Genomic DNA, 19,288 nt, shown 5'->3' on the forward strand with positions numbered 1-19,288 from the left:
CTCTTTCTTGGTGTCCCTCCCTTGACACCTAATCACTCATGTTCCCATCCATACTAGGTCTAGTAGCAGCCAAGCGGGTCGGAAGCCGGAAAAGTGAGATCGCCAATTTGAGACACGCGAAAAGGCAGGAACTATAAAGAACGTACCTAATGGTGGGTACAAAAAGGATGTCCCCCAAATGTGACTCCGGAGTTCCCGAAGGGCCAAGCCTGTTCCCACAACAGGTTCAGACTCTTTAACTCCCCGCTTCCGCTCTGTATTAGACCAACCAGAGCACGGGGTTTGTGGGCGATGGGCCAATCGCATCGCACCGCTGTCCGCAAACCAGCCAATCGTATCGAGGCGGCGTAGTAAATTCGAATGGCAACTCCACGCTCCACATTCCGCGTGGAGTAACGACGCTCCAAATTCAAATCAAGCCAGCCTCACGCCGGCGACGAGCGCGAGGGGCGGAGCCTGCCGGCGTGAGCGGGGAATGCGCGGTGTGATTGCCCAGGAGAAAGGAAGGCGCTCCAGTTCCGGGTCAGGCCCTGCTCGCGCCTCGCTCGCGCCTCTTTCGGCCTCCGCCATGGCGAGCAGTAGCGGCGCCGGGGCCTCGGCGGCGGCGGCGGCAACGGCGGCGAACCTGAACGCCGTGCGGGAGACCATGGACGGTGAGTGCCCGGTTCGCCCCTTTACCTGGCGGCCGTTTCTCAAAGCCAACGCCTCCAGGCGAGAGGGAGCCCAGGGGGCTCCAGGTCCACGTCCCGCTCCGTAGGGCCTCTTTGAGGGTCCTCCCGCGGGACCCGCCCCGGCTGCAGGGCTGGCTGGCGGCCCCATCTCTGGAGAGTTGACTCTTCTCTTCTGAGTAGTTTGTCGCGTGCACGGCGTCGCGGCCCTCGCGTCCGTCGGAGCGCGCCGGTCCCTTCTGCGCGGACCCCGGGCGCCACCGCCCCGGGCGCGCGCCCCGCGCAGACCCCGCGTGCCGCGCGCTCCCCTCCCAGTCCCCCAGCCCCGGCGGCGGCCCGCGCGGGGCTCCCGCTCCTCGGAGTGCAGAGCGGGAGGAAGACCGCACCGCTCTCAAGACTGTAAGTCCTGGGCGGACAGACCATGAGTGTTTGGCCACTGCTACTTTTTTTGTCCTTGGCTCTTGAGTAGGAGCTTTTAAAATATCCGATGGCGGGACAAGTCGCCCTTCATAAGAGTTGGCCCAGTTTCGTGGCGGAGCGGACGGTGCCGGTGTCGGGGCTGTGGGTGCAGTACGCGGGTCAGAGCCGGTGCCGGCGTGGACGGCGGAACCCGCGTGCTGCCGCCACCCCCCGCCCGCGGGTGCCGGGGTGAGCCCGGACACGCTGCTTAAACGTCGGGGGGCCTGCCGCTTTCCCTGTAAACTGAGGCCACTTCCCTGCAGTATAACGGGAATGTTTAAGATAACCCGGTAAAGGAATATCGAAAGTGGCTAATAAAAGATATTGTATTATTATTTTTGAAAACTTCTATTTGTATTATTATTTTTAAAAACTTCTATTTTTGTTATTTAAAAAAATATTTTATTAGTATTTGCTGAATTAGATCAGATAATTTTGGCATCTATTACTATAATCATATTCGTTACCTTTATTTGTTGCTGTATTGACTTAAAGTGATGTTTCCTGATTCTATATTCTTTTTGCATAGAAGATGTCCTCCCACTTGGAGAGACCTTTGCGTCCATTTTATTCACTTAAACCTATATGAGTGTTTAATGGGTGTTAAACACTGCTTTTTGCGTTTTCTAGGGGATACATATACATCTGCCTCTATCTCTGACGGCATAACCGGTCGGAATTCTTAACTAAGCAGTGTCAGCCTTCATGCCGCATCTCTTCTTCACTTGGTCACCTCTTCCTAAGACATATCCTTATGGGATTTGCAATAAGATTGTTTCTGCACCATATGCTGCCTTCGTTCTCAAGGAATTACTTATATTATTAGAGCTTTTGCATCTAGTATTTTAATTTACCAAGTATCTACCTTTCTCTTTTTCTGAAAAATAGACTTCTGTTCTTAAAACCATATTTAGCCTATTTTCTCTTTTTTTTTAAATTTCATTTTCCTATTTTTGATGAGTCAGAACTTACTAGTTTTATTTTGTGTGTGGATTTATGTCCGTGGAAACTTTTTATATATATGACATTATTGCTATATCTGCTTGGAAGCCAGAGTATTTTTCTCCATTCTTTTTTATTTTAGCTGTACTTAGGTTTATTAATTTTATGGCCACAGGATCCCATTTTAATAGAATACTGGTATTTTATCTGTGGTGGAACTATTGATATAAAAATGAGGATAGTTTGTATTGGTCGCACCCAGATTTTTACTCTGAGAGCTTTGTGTGAAATGAAGATTATAGAGAGTGAAAGAACATGAAACAATAAAGACCAATTTTTTAAAAAAGTGGAAGAGCCTGACCTGTGGTGGCGCAGTGGATAAAGCATCGACCTGGACTGCTGAGGTCGCCGGTTCAAAACCCTGGGCTTGCCTGGTCAAGGCACATATGGGGGAGTTGATGCTTCCTGCTCCTCCCCCACTTCTCTCTCTCTCTCTCCCCTCTAAAAAATTAATAAATAAATAAAAGGGGAAGAAAGAAGGGGTGGATTAGAGAACACCACTCCTCTACACACCATTTGTCTACAAAGCAGAAGGTAAAAAGAAAGGCCCCAGGTTGATAGTGGATCAACATTTGTAAAATGTGACAAGATATAGTCTTGTCCATTAGAACACTAACCTTATATAAAATCCCTTTATAATATGCCATAACTGTGTTCAAGACAGTTATTTCCAAAAAATGCGAAGTTGAATTATTGCAATGTCACTGAAAAACCATTGAAATATTTTCTGTGCTGTCAACGATGGAGGCACAAAGCAAAGCATGGTGACACTTGCACTGTAAATAAATGACCAGTGAACTGAGAAAGTTGTAAATGCAGTCATTTTATAATCTCACCTTCTTTTACCCTCATTCTCAGAAATAAAACTTTACTTTGCCTAAGGGGCTAAGCTGACTTACTCAAATATTATTATTTGAAATTGTGATGTGGGATTTCATTTGTATTTAAATCTATCCATGAGAGCCAAATTGAAGTGTTCAAAACTTTTTGAGTCTGATTACCTTCCTTCAAGATATGTAGTATTTCTCCTCAGTCATTTACTGCCTCCCTCTCATCAGTATTAGCTAACAGGAATTTAATTTTTTAATGGACATTAGTGGTTTGCAAGGATGGTAGAACTCAGCTATAAATATTTTTTGTTTTGTTGTGAAATAAAAGCATTTTGATAAAATCTCTTCAGATGGGAGGAACAGTGGACTGTTACTTATCTATACAGATCACTCTGAAAGGAACCTGATTAATTCTAACCTTTATTTAGTATACTGTCTATTGCATAAGATCATCTACTTTTACTCTGAGGTCCTCAGCATTCTCTTCCTACATTCCCTTTCTAAAATGTCAGGGTCTTTCAACTGCTCTCACTCTCCTATGTGCTTAGTTGTCTCTTTTGCTTTTCAACGTTTGGAAATTTTAGATACTTTATTGATAGCTTCATACTTTCTTTTTTTCTTATATTCTAGAGCAGTGGTCCTCAACCCCCGGGCTGTGGACCGGTACTGGTCCGTGGGCCATTTGGTACTGATCCGCAGAGAAAGAATAAATAACTTACATTATTTCTGTTTTGTTTATATTTAAGTCTGAACGATGTTTTATTTTTAAAAAATGACCAGATTCCGTTACATTTGTCTAAGACTCACTCAGCGCTTGTCTGGTCACGTGATAACATTTATCCGTCCCACCCTAAAGGCCGGTCAGTGAAAATATTTTCTGACATTAAACGGGTCCACGGCCCAAAAAAGGTTAGGGACCACTGTTCTAGAATTTTACTGAGGCTCTAATTCAGGGGTCCCCAAACTTTTTACACAAGGGGCCAGTTCATTGTCTTTCAGACCGTTGGAGGGCCGGACTATAAAAAAAACTATGAACAAATCCCTATGCACACTGCACATATCTTATTTTAAAGTAAAAAAACAAAACTGGAACAAATACAATATTTAAAATAAAGAACAAGTAAATTTAAATCAACAAACTGACCAGTATTTCAATGGGAACTATGCTCTCACTGACCACCAATGAAAGAGGTGCCTTTTCCGGAAGTGCGGCGGGGACCGGATAAATGGCTAGAGGGGGCTGCATGCAGCCCGCGGGCCGTAGTTTGGGGACCCCTGTTCTAATTTCTTACCATAAGTAATTACAATTTAGACAATTATTAAAATGTACCTCTTCCTTACTAGAGGCTTCAGTGTAATACTATGTTATATACCAGGTAGTCAGAAAAGGAGTTGAGTCCACAGTGTATATAAGGCATGTCATCGGAACAAATGTATAGTTCATGCATGCTACACCATCAATCTAATTGTTATTGTGAGAAAGATGAGTCAGTATTGCTTTCTTTCGCCTCCCCTACCTCCTGTTCTTCACTAAGCCCTTTCAGTTCTTCTCTCATCTCCGATTTGTCACTTGTTATAATCCTCCTGTGCATACCACCCACCAGTTTTTCACCAAAACTGTAATAACTTAGCTAGACTCTTTTCTCCACATATGTTCCATTCTTTTACAAGGTTCACTCAGTATTTAACAAAAATCTTTTTAAAATGAAAATCTGATCTTGTCACACTCCCATTTTACACCTACTAGCTTCCCAAACTTCTAAAATCTTCAGTTGGGCCTTAGTAGATTTTCATATCTGCCTCATCTCATATTTCATAGCTATTTCTCTCCTTTAATTACACTGCATTCCCATGAGCCTTTCACATCACTTTAATTCTCCCCAGCGTAAACTGTTTTCTTGGCCCCCAGTCTTTGCCTTTCTGCCGGCCTGTGCATTAGTCAAGTTGGTTTCTATTTACCGTTGAGATTTTAAGCTTGTCACTTCCTCAGACAAGTCTTTCCTGAACGTGTCCTTCACAACTAGATAAGATGTCCTTGTAATTACTGTTGGATGTATGTTATTTTCCTTTATTTTACTTATAATTGGAATAAGTTTTAATATCTGTCTCTTCTCTTAGATTTTAATGTCCATGAGAACTGGGATCGTATCTATCTTATTCACTACTATGTACATGTATACGTACCAGTTACACAGTGAACTCTACGGAAATACTGATTACAGTCAGTTTGTAAAGTTAGGAAGTAAAGATCAATTTGAATTGTAAAAGGAAGCTTGAAGAAATATAGGTACTGAGATGGAATTATATGGAGGGAAGAGGAAAGGCATAAGAGTAAAGTATAAACAAAGGCATGAAGTCAGGAATAAGTATAGCATTTTTATGTAAGGCTCTACCATGAAGAAAAACTGGAGAGAGGAGTATTTGTTAGGAACAGTTGATGGTGGTGATGATGTAGGAGAGTTGGAATACGGTCAGAATATGTGTTCTGGTTATCTGTTGCTGCATAACAAACCACCCCAAACTTATGGCTTAAAACAGAAATTACTTTGCTCTCACAGTTCTGGCTGTTGACCATACTCATGTAGGTAGTAGCATTGAGGGTGCCTCATGCCTTGCGGTTAAGATAGTGATGGATCTGGAGTCATCTCAAAGCTTCCTTACTCACATGACTACTAGCTGATGCAGACTGTTAGTTGGGTTCTCAGCAGGGCCTGTTGTCTGGAACAGGTGGGTTTTCTCACACTTGGAGGCTGGGTTCCCAGCAAGAGTGTCTCTCAAGAGAGAGCAAGGAGGAAGCTCTACTGCATTTTTAACCTGGCCTCAGAAGTTGTGCAGTCACTATTGGGAGATGCAGTCTTTCAGAGCCCAGAGCATACCTATACATTCTTACTCTGTATGCCAACAATACAAAGCCCTGGCTGCTCTTTCCTCCTGATGTTTCTCAGGATTGTATTTCCAGTGCATAACAGTGAGAGATGAGGTAACATCTACCTCCAGATAAAGAGCAGCTTGCTAACTGCTTACTGTACAAGTAGGGATTTCACACCTCAGTGTTCTTCAACTGTGAATATGGTTTGTCGATATGATGCATTACCTCAGTAAGTCAAAGAAGAAAAGCTACCTGGTCATTTGAGTGGTAAAAGATGATATCAACATTTTTTTTTCTGATTTTAAAGTTTAGTAAGAGAAAACAGTACATTTATAACATGCTAAATGGAAGCTATGTGAAATTGACATCACCGTTAACATTAATGTTAGGCATTCTGAATGAAATGAAAAGTACTTGCTTTCACTATTTAAGTGAGAGTGAGACAGGGACAGACAGGCAGGAAAGGAGAGAGATGAGAAGCATCAGTTCTTCATTGCAGCACCTTAGTTGTTCATTGATTGCTTTCTCATATGTGCCTTGACCAGGGAGCTCCAGCCAAGCCAGTGACCCCTTGCTCAAGCCAGCAACCTTGGACTGGAGCCACCTTAGGCTTCACGCTAGCAACGTTAGGCTTAAAGCCAGCAACTTTTGGGCTCAGGCCAGTGACCATGGGGTCATGTCTATGATCCCACACTCAAGTGAGTGACCCTGCACTCAAACTGGCCGCTTTCAAGACATTGATATGAAAAGTTGAGCAAATAGCACAGGATAAGAAAGACAGTCAAAAAGGATACCAGTTATTTGTAAGTGAAATGATTAGAAACCTCAAGAGAAACAACTGAAAAACTGTTAGAAGCTTCAGTAGAATTTGTTAAGATGCCTGACTACACAATAAAAATAAGTAATTTTCTAGAATATTAGCACTAAGCACTTAGAATGTGCAAGAGTGAGATAGAATCCATTTGTGAAAACAACCAAAACTTAAAAGAAATTGATGATTCACTATCAAAATTGCTAACTGAGCACTGGCTGAAACTTTCTACTTCAAGTATTTAAAAGTGACAATAATGTTAAAATACAATTATCAGTATAGCCATGTGTAAAAACAGAAAAGGGAAGTCTTCATTGATTAGAAAGAGAGAAGCCCCTCACCCCCCAAAGAAAGGTACAGATGGGAACTGTAGCAAGAGATTGGGAACGAAACCTGACAAAGCTTACTGCCCTGTCTGAGTGAAGTTGGGGTCCAGAAAGGTGCCATCTGCCACGGCTAGGGATTAAGAAACACCATCCATGTGTCTTGTGTGTTTGGAGCCAGTATACTTCCACAAGCCTGATGAAGAGGGTTGAGGCCAGTGTGATATTACACAGCCAAGAACGCATCACCAATCTAGGACATACAAGAAAGTGCCCTATAGAAGAACTTTTAGTCAAAAAATCACAAAGTTACCTAGGGTAGAAGAAAAACAAATATATCACAGCTAACACGAAAAATGGCAAAAAAGAAGGTTGTTGTATTGAGCACTACCATATGCCAGATACCATTCTAACTGTATCATTAATCCTCAAAACAGTCCTATAAATATTATTGTCCCTGTTTTGCCAAATGGTGAAATAAAAGGCAGGTTACCTTGCCTAGTAAGTAATAAAAGTGGAATTTCAACTCAAATGGTCTGGCTCTGAAGAGCCCACTCTGAACCATTGTCTTTGCTGCTTGCATATACTTGAAACAAATCTCAAAAGTAGCTTATGAAAAGAATGTAGCTTCAAATAAAGAAAAACAAAATAAGAACTGGTTCTATATAAAGAAGCACTTAGTAATGAAACAAGAACAAGTGATTATGGTGGGAAATTAGAAATCTTAAAAGAGTTATTAAAATGGATTCAGTAGAGAGTATGAATAATAGTCTGAATTTAATTGAAGAGCAAATGCTAATATGTTGGAGTATCAAAACTGAAGAAATGAAAATGCAAAGGAGCCAAGAAGGAGTAACAGGGATGAATTAACCCTCCTACCTGAAACAAACCAACAAAACCCAGGCAAAACATGGAGAATGTCCATTTCACTGGACATAGGGCAGCAAAGGACAGTGATCCCCAAAAGATAGGAAACAAAGTGAGCCAGCTAGTTGCCCCAGCTTTCTGCCTTCAGGGAATTTCCAGACCACAATGTATTGGGGGGTGGAAGGCATCCAGGTGTAACCCAGTGGATACCTGCATTGAGCAGAAGGAGTATAGAGTCCAGGGAGACCATGGCAGGTAGAGCTTGCAGGACAGGGTACTTGAGAGGAAAGCTGCATCCAGAGAGAATTCTGGCTCTGCAGGTTTCCCTCGAGTATTCAACAGAACATTGAATAGTATGTGTGTGTGAGGAAAGGACCCAAAATGTTGGGGGAAGAACCATCCAAAATTAATGGAGCAATGCACCATGCTCATACAGGACTGAGAATAGTACCTCTATCTACCAACCAGAGTGGAAAACTTCATAACTCATGAGACTTTGGATGGAGGACTCAGGAGGGTCTTATCTCAGTGATGGAGAATAATTAGCCCTATACTTAAATAGAGCTCTGGTACTGACTGGTAAATCTTAAAAGACCCAAACTGTTTCCAGGTAACTGTACCTCATTACAAAGCTCAAGAATATGTATAAAAATAGAAAAATATCCAGCAACCAACAAGATAAAATTCACAATGTCTAGCATCCAATCAAAAATTATTAGATATGCAAGGTAGGAAAATATAACCCACGATGAAAATAATTCAGTCAGTTGAAACATACCCTAAATTGCCACAAATGTGAAGATTATCTGACAAAGACATTAGAACTGTATTCCATGTGTTCAAAAGTTAGGCAGAGGATGACTTTTAAAATACTCAAATTGAACTTCTAGAGATAAAAATGAATGGCAGATAAGAAAAATTGGAAAGGCCCATCTCATGAACATCATGAATACTATAAAAGTTTTTTGGAGGTCTTAATAGGTGATTTCATATCTTTAACTTGTCCATTTGGCCCAAAATAATATGTAATTTTCACACAGTGGGATTCAGAATCCAAATGAAATTTGTTTTTGGAATTGATCAGTATTTTTAAGTTTACAGAGAATGAAAGGGCTTATGATAATAAAAGGTAACAAAAGTCTCTTGAACCCACAACATACAGTAGAAAGTTAATTAAATTATGGCTGTGCACAAGATACACATACAACAGATCCATAGATATGTGGGAATTTACGGTGTGGTTAAGGTGGCATCTTAATTGAGTGGTAAAAGGATAGATCATTCAATAAGTAGTATTGGGCAACTGACTTATTTCTGAAAGGAAAGTTAAGAGATTCTATTTTCCATCCAAACTTTACAGTTACCTATTTAAATACTTATGGGGGGAGGGATAAACTTTCAAGTGCTAGAAGAGAATACTGATGTATAAATTAGATAATCTTTGCATGGGGAATATCTTTCTAAGCATAATGCCAAAGGAAAATGATACAGGAAAGCAATAGATAACACATTAACCATTGACTTAATAAGTTCTAAAAGCAGTTTGTTGCTGCCAATGTATTTACTTCCTATGCTTTTCTATAATAGGTTTTGTCGTGTGAAAGACAAATACTTTCATAAACAAAATGGAGTACTATTAAAATGAAAAAAATTAGAAGCTTTCATTTTTATTCTTAGATTGAACAAACGTGAATACTCTGTCAAAATATAAGTCTCTAAATATTTTTAAAACCTTAAATATGTATATTCCTGACAGCAGTGCCACTTCTAGGAATTTTTCCTAATAAAAGTACATTAGTATGTGCAGATGTTTATCGCAGTATTAGTTTCATGAGGGATAACATGAGATCTACTTAACTCTTAAAATATAGAGTGGTTAAGAAATATATGATGTTTCCATAAAATGTTATGTGAGCCTGACCACGTGGTGGCGCAGTGGATAGATTGTCGGACTGGGACGTGGAGGACCTAGGTTCGAGATCCCAAGGTCGCCAGCTTGAGCGGAGACTCATCTGGTTTGAGCAAGGCTCACCAGCTTGAGCCCAAGGTCGCTGGCTCAAGCAAGGGATCACTCGCTCAGCTGTAGCCCCCTGGTCAAGGCACATATGAGAAAGCCATCAATGAACAACTAAGGTGCCACAACGAAGAATTGATGCTTCTCATCTCTCTCCCTTCCTGTCTGTCCCTATCTCTCTCTTTCTGACTCTCTGTCACACACATACACACACACAAAAGAAGGAATATGGGGGGAAAATGTTATGTGACTTAAGTTACACTGTAAAAGAATATAAAAAGTGGGGAAATGTTCAGAATGATTCTGATTCTGATGCATAAATTTTAGATAGATACTAAATGAGTGGTAGAATTAAAAACCAGTATATACAGTTGGGTGGAGGGAATTATATTTATTTTAAAGTTTCAAGAGCTAAGTAAGGGCAACACAGTATTTCATGCCTGTTTCTAAATGTAAGTACCAGTATGCTATGCTACTTCTTTGGTATTTGCAGTATTGTATCAATTAAAAACAAGTATTATGTGCATATTTTAAAACATAAGAGTTTTGTTTTAAAATTTTGCTGTCTTTTTTTCAGTTCTGCTTGAGATATCAAGAATTTTGAACACTGGCTTAGATATGGAGACTCTGTCTATTTGTGTTCGACTTTGTGAACAGGGAATTAACCCAGAAGCTTTATCGTCAGTTATTAAGGAACTTCGCAAGGCCACTGAAGCACTAAAGGTAGAGATTCAGTTGTTAGTTCATTCTAAATAAAGATGCTTTTGTTAAGAAAATTAATAATGAGGTTATGTGAAAGATCGTAAACATGATTCAAGTAACTTTGGTCACCATCAGAAATAATTCTGAAGACCACAAGCTTAGTAGCATATGTTCAGATTCGTAAGAATCACTACTGTCATGGACCATGTTGTTTTTTTCTAGTAGTCTTCCAACTGTGTTTAGAATTTTCCCTGTGTTGTGGGTAAAATTGTGTCTGCCTGAAATAACATATGCTCAAGGTCTGGTACCTGTGAATATGACCTTAGTTGGAATTCTTGTATCTGCAGGTACAATCAGATTAAGATGAGATCATAATGGATTACTGACTGGCTTCCTTATAAGACAAGGAACATTTAGACATGTAAGGACACAGACACAGAGGGGAGAGGGCCGTGTAATGACAGAGGTAAAGATTGGAGTATTGACAGATATCTACAGGCTAAGGATTATTGGCAGCCACAAGAAGCAAGGAAGGATCCTTTGCTAGAGCCTTTAGAGTAGGTGGCCCTGCTGACACCTTGATTTTGGACCTCTGCCTCCAGAACTGTGAGAGAATAAATTTCTGTTGTTTTAACTTACCCAGTTTGTGGTACTTTGGCAGCCTTAGAAATCTAATACAGATATACTTCTGGGAAGTGGAGTACTGCTGTAAGAAATTTGTACAAATGTGGAAGTGGCTTTGGAGTTGGGTAATGACTAGAAATTGGAAGATTTTAATGCACTTGATAGAAAAAACCTGGATTCTTTTAAAGAGCTGATTAATAGAACTATGGACCTTAAAGAAAATTCTGGTGAGGGCTCAGAAAGAGAAGAGCTGTGGAGAAAACTTCAGTCTTCTGAGAATACATATATCATAAACAGAATCTTGCTTGAAATGTGGGCCCTGGCCAGTTGGCTTAGTGGTAGAGCATTGGCCTGGCATGTGGAAGTCCTGGGTTCAGTCCTAGTCAGAGCACAGAGGAGAAGCTACCATCTACTTCCCCCTCCCCCCTCATCTCTCTCTCTCTCTCTCTCTTTTCCTCCTGCAGCCATGGCTCGAATGGTTTGAACAAAGTTGGTCCCAGGCACTGAGGATGGCTACATGGCCTTGGCCTCAGACACTGAAATAGCTCAGTGCCGAGCCACAGAGCTGTGGCCCAGTGTGGCACAACATCGCCTGGTAGGGGCTTGCCTGATGGATCCTGGTGGATCTACCTCTTACTTAATTTAAAAAAAGAAAAGAAAAAAAAATGTGGGCAGACTTCTGGGGAAGTCTCAGACGGAAGTGAGGGACGTATTTGGGCACGGGAGGAAAGACTGTCCTTGCAGTAAACTGAAGCACTGGCTGAATTACCTTCTACTCTTTGGAAGGGAAACAAAACTTGTAATAGCTGAACTTCAATATTTAGCTTAGGAAATTTCCAAAGTGTGGAATGTGCAGCCTAATGTATTCTTGCTGTTTATAGTAAAATATAAAAGGAATCAGAAATTGGGGAGGGAACTGATAAGCAAAAAGGAACCAGCTCTTGCTCTGGAAATCCTAAGCCGATCCAGACAGCACATCCTGGAGAGGTCAGGACTGTGGTTGGGGAACCTTTTGGTGATGAGATGAGGTGTGTGGTTCATAGTTGCAGTCAGCCATCTGAGCATAAAGCATTGCCAGCCTGGACTGAAGGGGACCTGTACAGTAGAACATGAAGGAGGCTGTCAGAACTCTGGCATTCCACGGGCAGGAAATTGGCCAAGAGCTAACCAGCTGTGAATATGCGTTTATCCTTCAGGAAAAGGGAAGAATGACTTTTGGGGGCTTAGACATCAGGAAACAGATGAGGGTAGTTGGGCTGCGCTGCCAACACAGGCCCAGAGGACCACCATTTTCAAATTCAATCTAGCACCTTTTAACTGCTGCAATTGGGAACCAGAGAACTGTTTCCTCTCTTGCTTACACATACTTTGATTTAAAATCTTGGGTGATTTTATTTCCATCTTTATATAGCACTAACTCACCATGCAAAAATAGTGAAACTTCCAATTAGCCCTGTTTAAAACTTCTAAGGACAGAGTAGCTTTTCTTTAGCCTTATTTCTTTTCTTTGAGAAAATAGAACTATATAAAACACATAGTTTACTATCTCAGATTAAGTTATTCTTCAGTAAGTTCTGGTGATTTGGGTTATAGATACTGTGCTTTTTAAAACTTTGATTAAAATAACACAAAAGTAAATAAAACATTTGCAGAGCAAATATTTATCATAAAGGGAATATCTACATAATTCTTACTGCCAGCGCCCTAGAAGACCCTTTTGCTCCCCCCATCTCTGACTTGTCCTTCCTGCTTCCCCCTTCAGTAACTACTGTCCTGATTTTTATAGTAGACACTGTCTTTCAGTAGTTTTTTTAACTAAGCGTGGATCTCTCCACATTGCAGTTTAATCCTATAAAATTTTTCAACCTGATGTAAATGGAATCTTACAACACAATCTTTTTTAATGGGTTATTTCATTCAACATGTGCAGTTCATTTAGGTTGTGTGACTATAATACATTCCTTTCCACTACAACAATTGTTTTATTGCACAAATATACTATAACTTATTTATTTTTTCTGTGAATGGATATTAAGTTGCTTCCAGGTAGAGATTTTCGTACTGCATTGCAGAGTGAGTGCTATAAAGAAACCAAAGGCAAATAACCTAGCTAAAGTGAATGTGCAAGAGACCCTGACAGAAGTATTTTGGCATAGCATTTTCTTAGACAAAATAAAACCCAAAGTATTAGGATAGAAGATTCAGAACTACCTAAATAGCATAGCTTTTTCAGTTTTGAGCATGCTGATTATTTTACATCCAGTGGATCATAGTCTGATATGAACGCAAAATCAGTAATTAACTTAAACAGATCAGAAAATGTTGCCCATTTGAATGGAAGATCAGTCTTACACATACACAAAGCCTTTTACAACACATTTCTCCCATAGTCTAAAACCAGAATACTAATATCATTAAAACTAGCTGGGGTTGAGATCCTGGAAAGTTACAGCAAAGAAGAAATGTTAATTAGAAGATTTTTTTGTTTTTAATTTTTGAAATCTGTATAATTTTTATAAAAGTAATACATGCTCATAATTTAAATCAGAAAATACAAAGAAGACATGTTATTCAAGATTACCCAAGAGATAAACAGTGATAATATTTAGTGAACCCCTAGATTGTATCATGCTACTTTATTTTTACTTATTTATTTATTTTTACAGAGACAGAGAATCAGAGAGAGGGATAGATAGGGACAGACAGAAAGGAAGAGAGATGAGAAGCATCAGTTCTTCATTGCGGCACCCTATTTGTTCACTGATTGCTTTCTCATATGTGCCTTGACGGGGGGAGGGGGGGGCTACAGAAGACCGAGTAACCCCTTACTCAAGCCTGTGACCTTGGGCCCAAGCTCTTGAGCTTTGCTTAAACCAGATGAACCCATGCTCAAGCTGGCGACCTCGGGGTCTCGAACCTGGGTTCTCCGCATCCCAGTCCAGTGCTCTATCCACTGCACCACTGCCTGGTCAGGCTGCATCATGCTACTTTAAAAAGTAAAAGTATTATACTTAATTTTATTGAAGAATAACCTTCCTCAGGTTGCTTCTCTCTAGATTAAAGTTTATTCTCTATTAACCACAACTATGGGGTTGGGGTTGCAACTGGTTGGTAAAGAGAAACATAATTGTTCTCCCTTTTTTGTGTTGTTGCTAATGACTTATTTCTTGTATTTTTTTTATTTTTTAATTAATTTATTTATTTTTGTATTTTTCTGAAGTTGGAAACAGGGAGGCAGTCAGACAGACTCCCGCATGTGCCCGACCGGGATCCACCGGCATGCCCACAAGGGGGCGATGCTCTGCCCATCTGGGGCGTTGCTCTGTTGCAACCAGAGCCATTCTAGCACCTGAGGCAGAGGCCACAGAGCCATCCTCAGCACCCGGGCTAACTTTGCTCCAATGGAGCCTTGGCTGCGGGAAGGGAAGAAAGAGAGAGGAAGGAGAGGGGGAAGGGTGGAGAAGTAGATGGGTGCTTCTCCTGTGTGCCCTGGCCGGGAATTGAACCCAGGACTCCCGCATGCCAGGCCTACGCTCTACCACTGAGCCAACCTACCAGGGCCTTTATTTCTTTTGGTATGAAAAATAGGCTAAGGTGAAACTGTTACTGTCTTTATGTAGAAATTCTAACATTAGAATCATTTTGCCTTTTTCTCTTTCACAGACTTGTATATTGATACTGTTTAAATCATTTATAGTAAAAGGTGGTTGTGTGTCACCCACTTAGATAGGTCACCTTACGTGTACCTCCCACAGTAGAACTAGGATTGTTGATTAGATACATTTCTTTAAAAATAGACCTCATTTTTATGAACGATTTTTTTGGGGGTTTTTTAGAGAGAGGGATAGACAGGGACAGACAGACAGGAACGAAGAGATGAGAAGCATCAATCATTAGTTTTTTGTTGCGCATTGCAACACCTTAATTGTTCATTGATTGCTTTCTCATACGTGCCTTGACTGCGGGCCTTCAGCAGACTGAGTAACCCCTTGCTTGAGCCAGCGACCTTGGGCTCTCGAACCTGGGTCTTCTGCATCCCAGTCCAACGCTCTATCCACTGTGCCACCGCCTGGTCAAGCATGAACGATTATTTTATCAACACAGAATTTTTGTATTGTTTTCACGGTGCTGGTATTTATGGGGAAGCAATAATTTACATTTTGTAATTTCTGAGAAATTCTGAGCAAGACCTACTTTTCTGCATCTTCTATTTTGTCCCATGGGTGTCTTGAATTATATACTCTTATACTCTTATTGATGCATCCCTATGCACTAAGCCCTGCTCTTTTTCTTGTAGCTGTCCTTTACTATTGCAAGTATCTTCGGGTGAGTGATATGTCTCACTGTGTAAGAAGGTCTCCTGCAGCATGAGGACATTGGAGCAGTGGAATCTGTAGTTGAAAGAGAAACGAGAGATTAATTCCAGTGTTCCCACCCATTCTCCCAAAGAAGGGAATAAACTTGCACACAAATGGAAGTTTGGAAGGGAAGACTGCTAATACTAGGTTTTCCCAAGGTTAATGCTTACAAATTTTTGGAGTCTTGAATGGCCATCTGTACTTTGGAGCAGAACCTCTAAGTATGAACCTCTTGTATGAAAATGGAATGGGACAGGACAAATTAACCTGTGTTCAAGTTAAGGTGTTTTAATTTTTAAAATCCTTAAATTTGTATATATAATTATATTATTTCAAGTCTTCTTTGAAGTAGATCATACTGAGAATGGGTTAGGAGAATGACTGAGTGCCTAAGGAGTAGGTGGCTAAGATTAGTAGAGCCTATAGGGTTCTTAGAACAAGGGACATTTTTTCAAACTAGGTTTTCATTGTTGTGAGTAGTAAACCCGAACGCAGGGAAAGGCTAATTTAAAATAGCCAACTGTATATACTCTAGTTTCTCTTCAGACTGCATAAATCTTTCACCTTTTAAAATAGCCAGCTATATGAAAAACAAGGTAGGTTCTGTTGACAGATTGTTTCAGATTGAATCTAGTTTTCCTGATATCTTAAGGGATTCTCATTAAAGACTTTGAAATTAGACTAAACTTAAAAGCAAGTTTTAATTAGGAAGTGGAAATGTAAATGAATTAAAAGTTTACCATGTATTTCTGAAATTAAACTTATTTAAAATCAACATTTTCATATTTGACATTAAGAAATTAAGTCCTTATTTTTAAAAATACATAAGTCATTTATTGATGAATAACCTGATATCCATGAATTTCTGCAGAATAATCATGGAAAGTACTGCATTCCCCATGTATAAGATGCACCTTAATTTTGGGGCCTGAAGTTTGAAAAAAAATGTATTGCATAAAGTTCTTGAACTCAAGTTTGATTCATCATAAAATTCATACAACTCCTCATCACTGTCAAAACTCCCATCCATTAGCTTGATGATGAATCACTGTCTTCATATATTGTCTCGTCTTCAGTTCCATATATGGCATTTGAAATGCCACAACCACTATGTAAGACACACCCAGTTTTTGGACCCCAAATTTTTTGAGAAAGGGTGCATCTTATACATGGGAAATACAGTATATGGTTGGTGGTATAGGTGAAGTAGGATTAACTGAGTGCCTTATTCTTTTGCTCTTATTTCTCTACCTTATAGCATAACAGAAAGGTCTTTTCCATTTTAATCCTCTTTTCATGATGTAATGAAACATACAGAATCAGACAAATAAAGACTATATGGATTAATTTTTTACAGATTAATATTTTAGTAACTATATTTTTACATTACATTACTTAAGATTAAATAATTTCCTGCTGTTAGCCTGGCAATCAGTTTAAAAGGCGTACTGCAAAATGTGAAAACCACTGCATTATTCTGATAAGACTGGTTTGGTACATGTTGGGTAGAATTTGTTTGTAATGACAGTGTAGTATTGACAAATTTATTTCCATGGTGTCTCTTTTTCATGGTTTTATTATAATGAATCTTTCTTTCTTGTTATAGGCTGCTGAAAATATGACAAGCTGACTTTCTGAGAAATCCTAATGAGATGTCAGACTCTGCGGGAGGATTTGAAGATCACATTGTGGTCAAGAATATACAATGAAATTACTGCATGCAGCAGTGGAGCAAAATTTTCCTTTTAAAAAGAATTATAAACCCATAGCTTTATAAATCAATGAAAAGTGGCTTACAGAGAGAACTATCAGATGTGTTTATATCACATCATACTTTTTAAATAGCTGTAATGCTTTGACATTACAGTGTTCATATTTATGTATTCTTTATTTATAGATCTGATATCTTTAATTTTCTAAGTAGTCTATCAGATGTGCACATCTGCTGTGCTTGTTTGAAGTATAGTGAAACCCATTAGTAGAAATGTAGTAGTTATGACTTGCTGATATTTGCATTATAAACTTTAATTTTAATTTTTTTATGCCAAAATAACTGGATTTATGATGCATTGGGCTGAACGTTGACAGAATTTCAACGTTTGTAAATTTTGATTTAGATTCATTATGTATATCAGAACCTTGGGTTTGTTTGATTTTTAAGAGCACAAAAAACATTTGTTATAATTTACTCTTTAACAAAGAGTATTTACTTTTAAACATAAAATTTACGTGGCAGTTAACAGTGTGAACCAGGGAGTACTTAGCTTAGTTTTATTTGTCATTTGAATCGTTTGAGAATATCAGTTGAGAATGGTTTTTTTTCCCCCTTAGTTTTATACTCTGTAAATGACAGCCTAAAAAATAATGCCTGATGAAACATTTTTAACATGCAAAATTCTTTTTATTACATAAAAATAATTTGAGTGCTTGCCTAATATATACTGAGCGGTTACCTAATAATTCAGTAGAATGCTAGTGGTTATCTAATCACTAAACAGGAAATGTTATTCAACAAATGTTACTATTTTCTGTACTTTAGGAGAAGCAATGTTGTTACTATTTTCTGAAGGAATAAAGATTTCCAACCAAACAAAAACAAAAACTAAATAATCAGATGTTTCATAATATCTAAAATAATTTTTGTTTTCTTATTTTTACCCTAAAAGTTTTAACTAATCAGAACTTGCCTCAAAAGAAATTTTGATTCTGTTTCTGTTAACAGAAGCTCAATAAAATATTTTCCCAACTAATACAAATTTAATCTGATTTTATTTTAGACTTTGTTAGCTTCAGTTTAAATGATAGTATAAGCATTTACTGCTTAGCATTTTTTTGTTCTTCAGACAAACTGAAGTGATTTTAGTAAGGCTTAGTAATATTTAAATGGCAATTTTTCTCTGCTGTTTTAAAAAAACCTAGTCTTTTGACCATTTTGACTTTTTAAATGCATGACATCTTTACCAAGTCCATTGGAAGGTTTATTATTGGGATAATTCATTGGGAGACAGAAGAACTTGTATCAGTAAGTCATTTATTTGCTAATAAATACTGCATGTTACTTTTAAAATCATAGAACACTTGTCAAGCTCAAAATTTGTATATATTTATAGGCCATTAGAGTTAATAGTTTATTTATGCCTTTGTAGATTGTTATTTATGTATGAAACAAAATATATTGAGGAGTTATGTTTACAGAGGACTTCTTTAATATGTTACGTTTCTTAAATGTAAACATTTTAATGCATATTTAAGTAATATTTAAAGAAACCAAAGTAATGATACAATCACAGTATTGTGCATGTTGTCAGTAACAAGAATAAAAAATCCTTTTGGTGGTATTGACATGTATTTTTTATTTAATTTATTCTTCTGTGAATTCAACGTGTGTTTCTGTAGGTTTTCTATGAATACTTAGATGCTTATTATATATGTATGATTGAAGACTACTTAAAGGTAGGCTATGTAATTTGCATATAAAATTCAGCTTGAGGTGTAAAATAGAAGACTTTCCCCCTAATCGTGAAAGGAGATAGCTATATTAAAATTGCCCCAGGCTTGAAAACCAAGTTGGCATATCAAATATGTGTGAGTTTAGGATTTTCTATACTTCTAAGGGGAGCTTCTTTACAAAGTGAATATTACAGATTTTACATTTCAAACTTTCTTACAAGTTTTCCAGTAACTTAGGTATCAGTTTTTATACTTATTAAATTAACTGAAAAATAAAATTCTTCGTATTAGCTCCATTTTTTATTATAATA

At 38.8% G+C, this 19,288-nt stretch overlaps 2 protein-coding genes across 2 annotated transcripts in view; one reads left to right on the forward strand and one right to left on the reverse strand.

The window, feature by feature from the left end:
* BORA (BORA aurora kinase A activator) overlaps window positions 1-302 on the reverse strand; it is a 28,419-nt gene extending 28,117 nt beyond the window's left edge. Inside the window, exon 1 of the mRNA XM_066237056.1 lies at window positions 147-302. The gene's annotated coding sequence lies outside the window, so the exon portion shown is untranslated. The remainder of the gene's footprint in view (window positions 1-146) is intronic.
* Window positions 303-364: 62 nt separating this feature from the next.
* On the forward strand, window positions 365-18,869 carry MZT1 (mitotic spindle organizing protein 1). The gene is made up of 3 exons (XM_066237058.1): window positions 365-653; window positions 10,421-10,566; window positions 17,134-18,869. Exons 1-3 carry the CDS (start codon window positions 476-478, stop codon window positions 17,155-17,157), a joined length of 348 nt encoding a protein of 115 aa, XP_066093155.1. The 5' UTR covers window positions 365-475; the 3' UTR covers window positions 17,158-18,869.
* Window positions 18,870-19,288: the final 419 nt, after the last annotated feature.

This window comes from Saccopteryx bilineata, chromosome 6 (assembly GCF_036850765.1).
Source record: "Saccopteryx bilineata isolate mSacBil1 chromosome 6, mSacBil1_pri_phased_curated, whole genome shotgun sequence".
Taxonomy (NCBI): Eukaryota; Metazoa; Chordata; class Mammalia; order Chiroptera; family Emballonuridae; genus Saccopteryx; species Saccopteryx bilineata.

What these genes read in the sequence shown, in the direction of transcription:
- MZT1 (XM_066237058.1), top strand. Translation starts at nt 476, where the DNA reads ATGCGCGGTGTGATTGCCCAGGAGAAAGGAAGGCGCTCCAGTTCCGGG. An exon ending in CGTGCGGGAGACCATGGACG is followed by an intron (nt 654 to 10,420) that starts GTGAGTGCCCGG and finishes TCTTTTTTTCAG; the next exon opens with TTCTGCTTGAGATATCAAGA. An exon ending in AGGCCACTGAAGCACTAAAG is followed by an intron (nt 10,567 to 17,133) that starts GTAGAGATTCAG and finishes TTCTTGTTATAG; the next exon opens with GCTGCTGAAAATATGACAAG.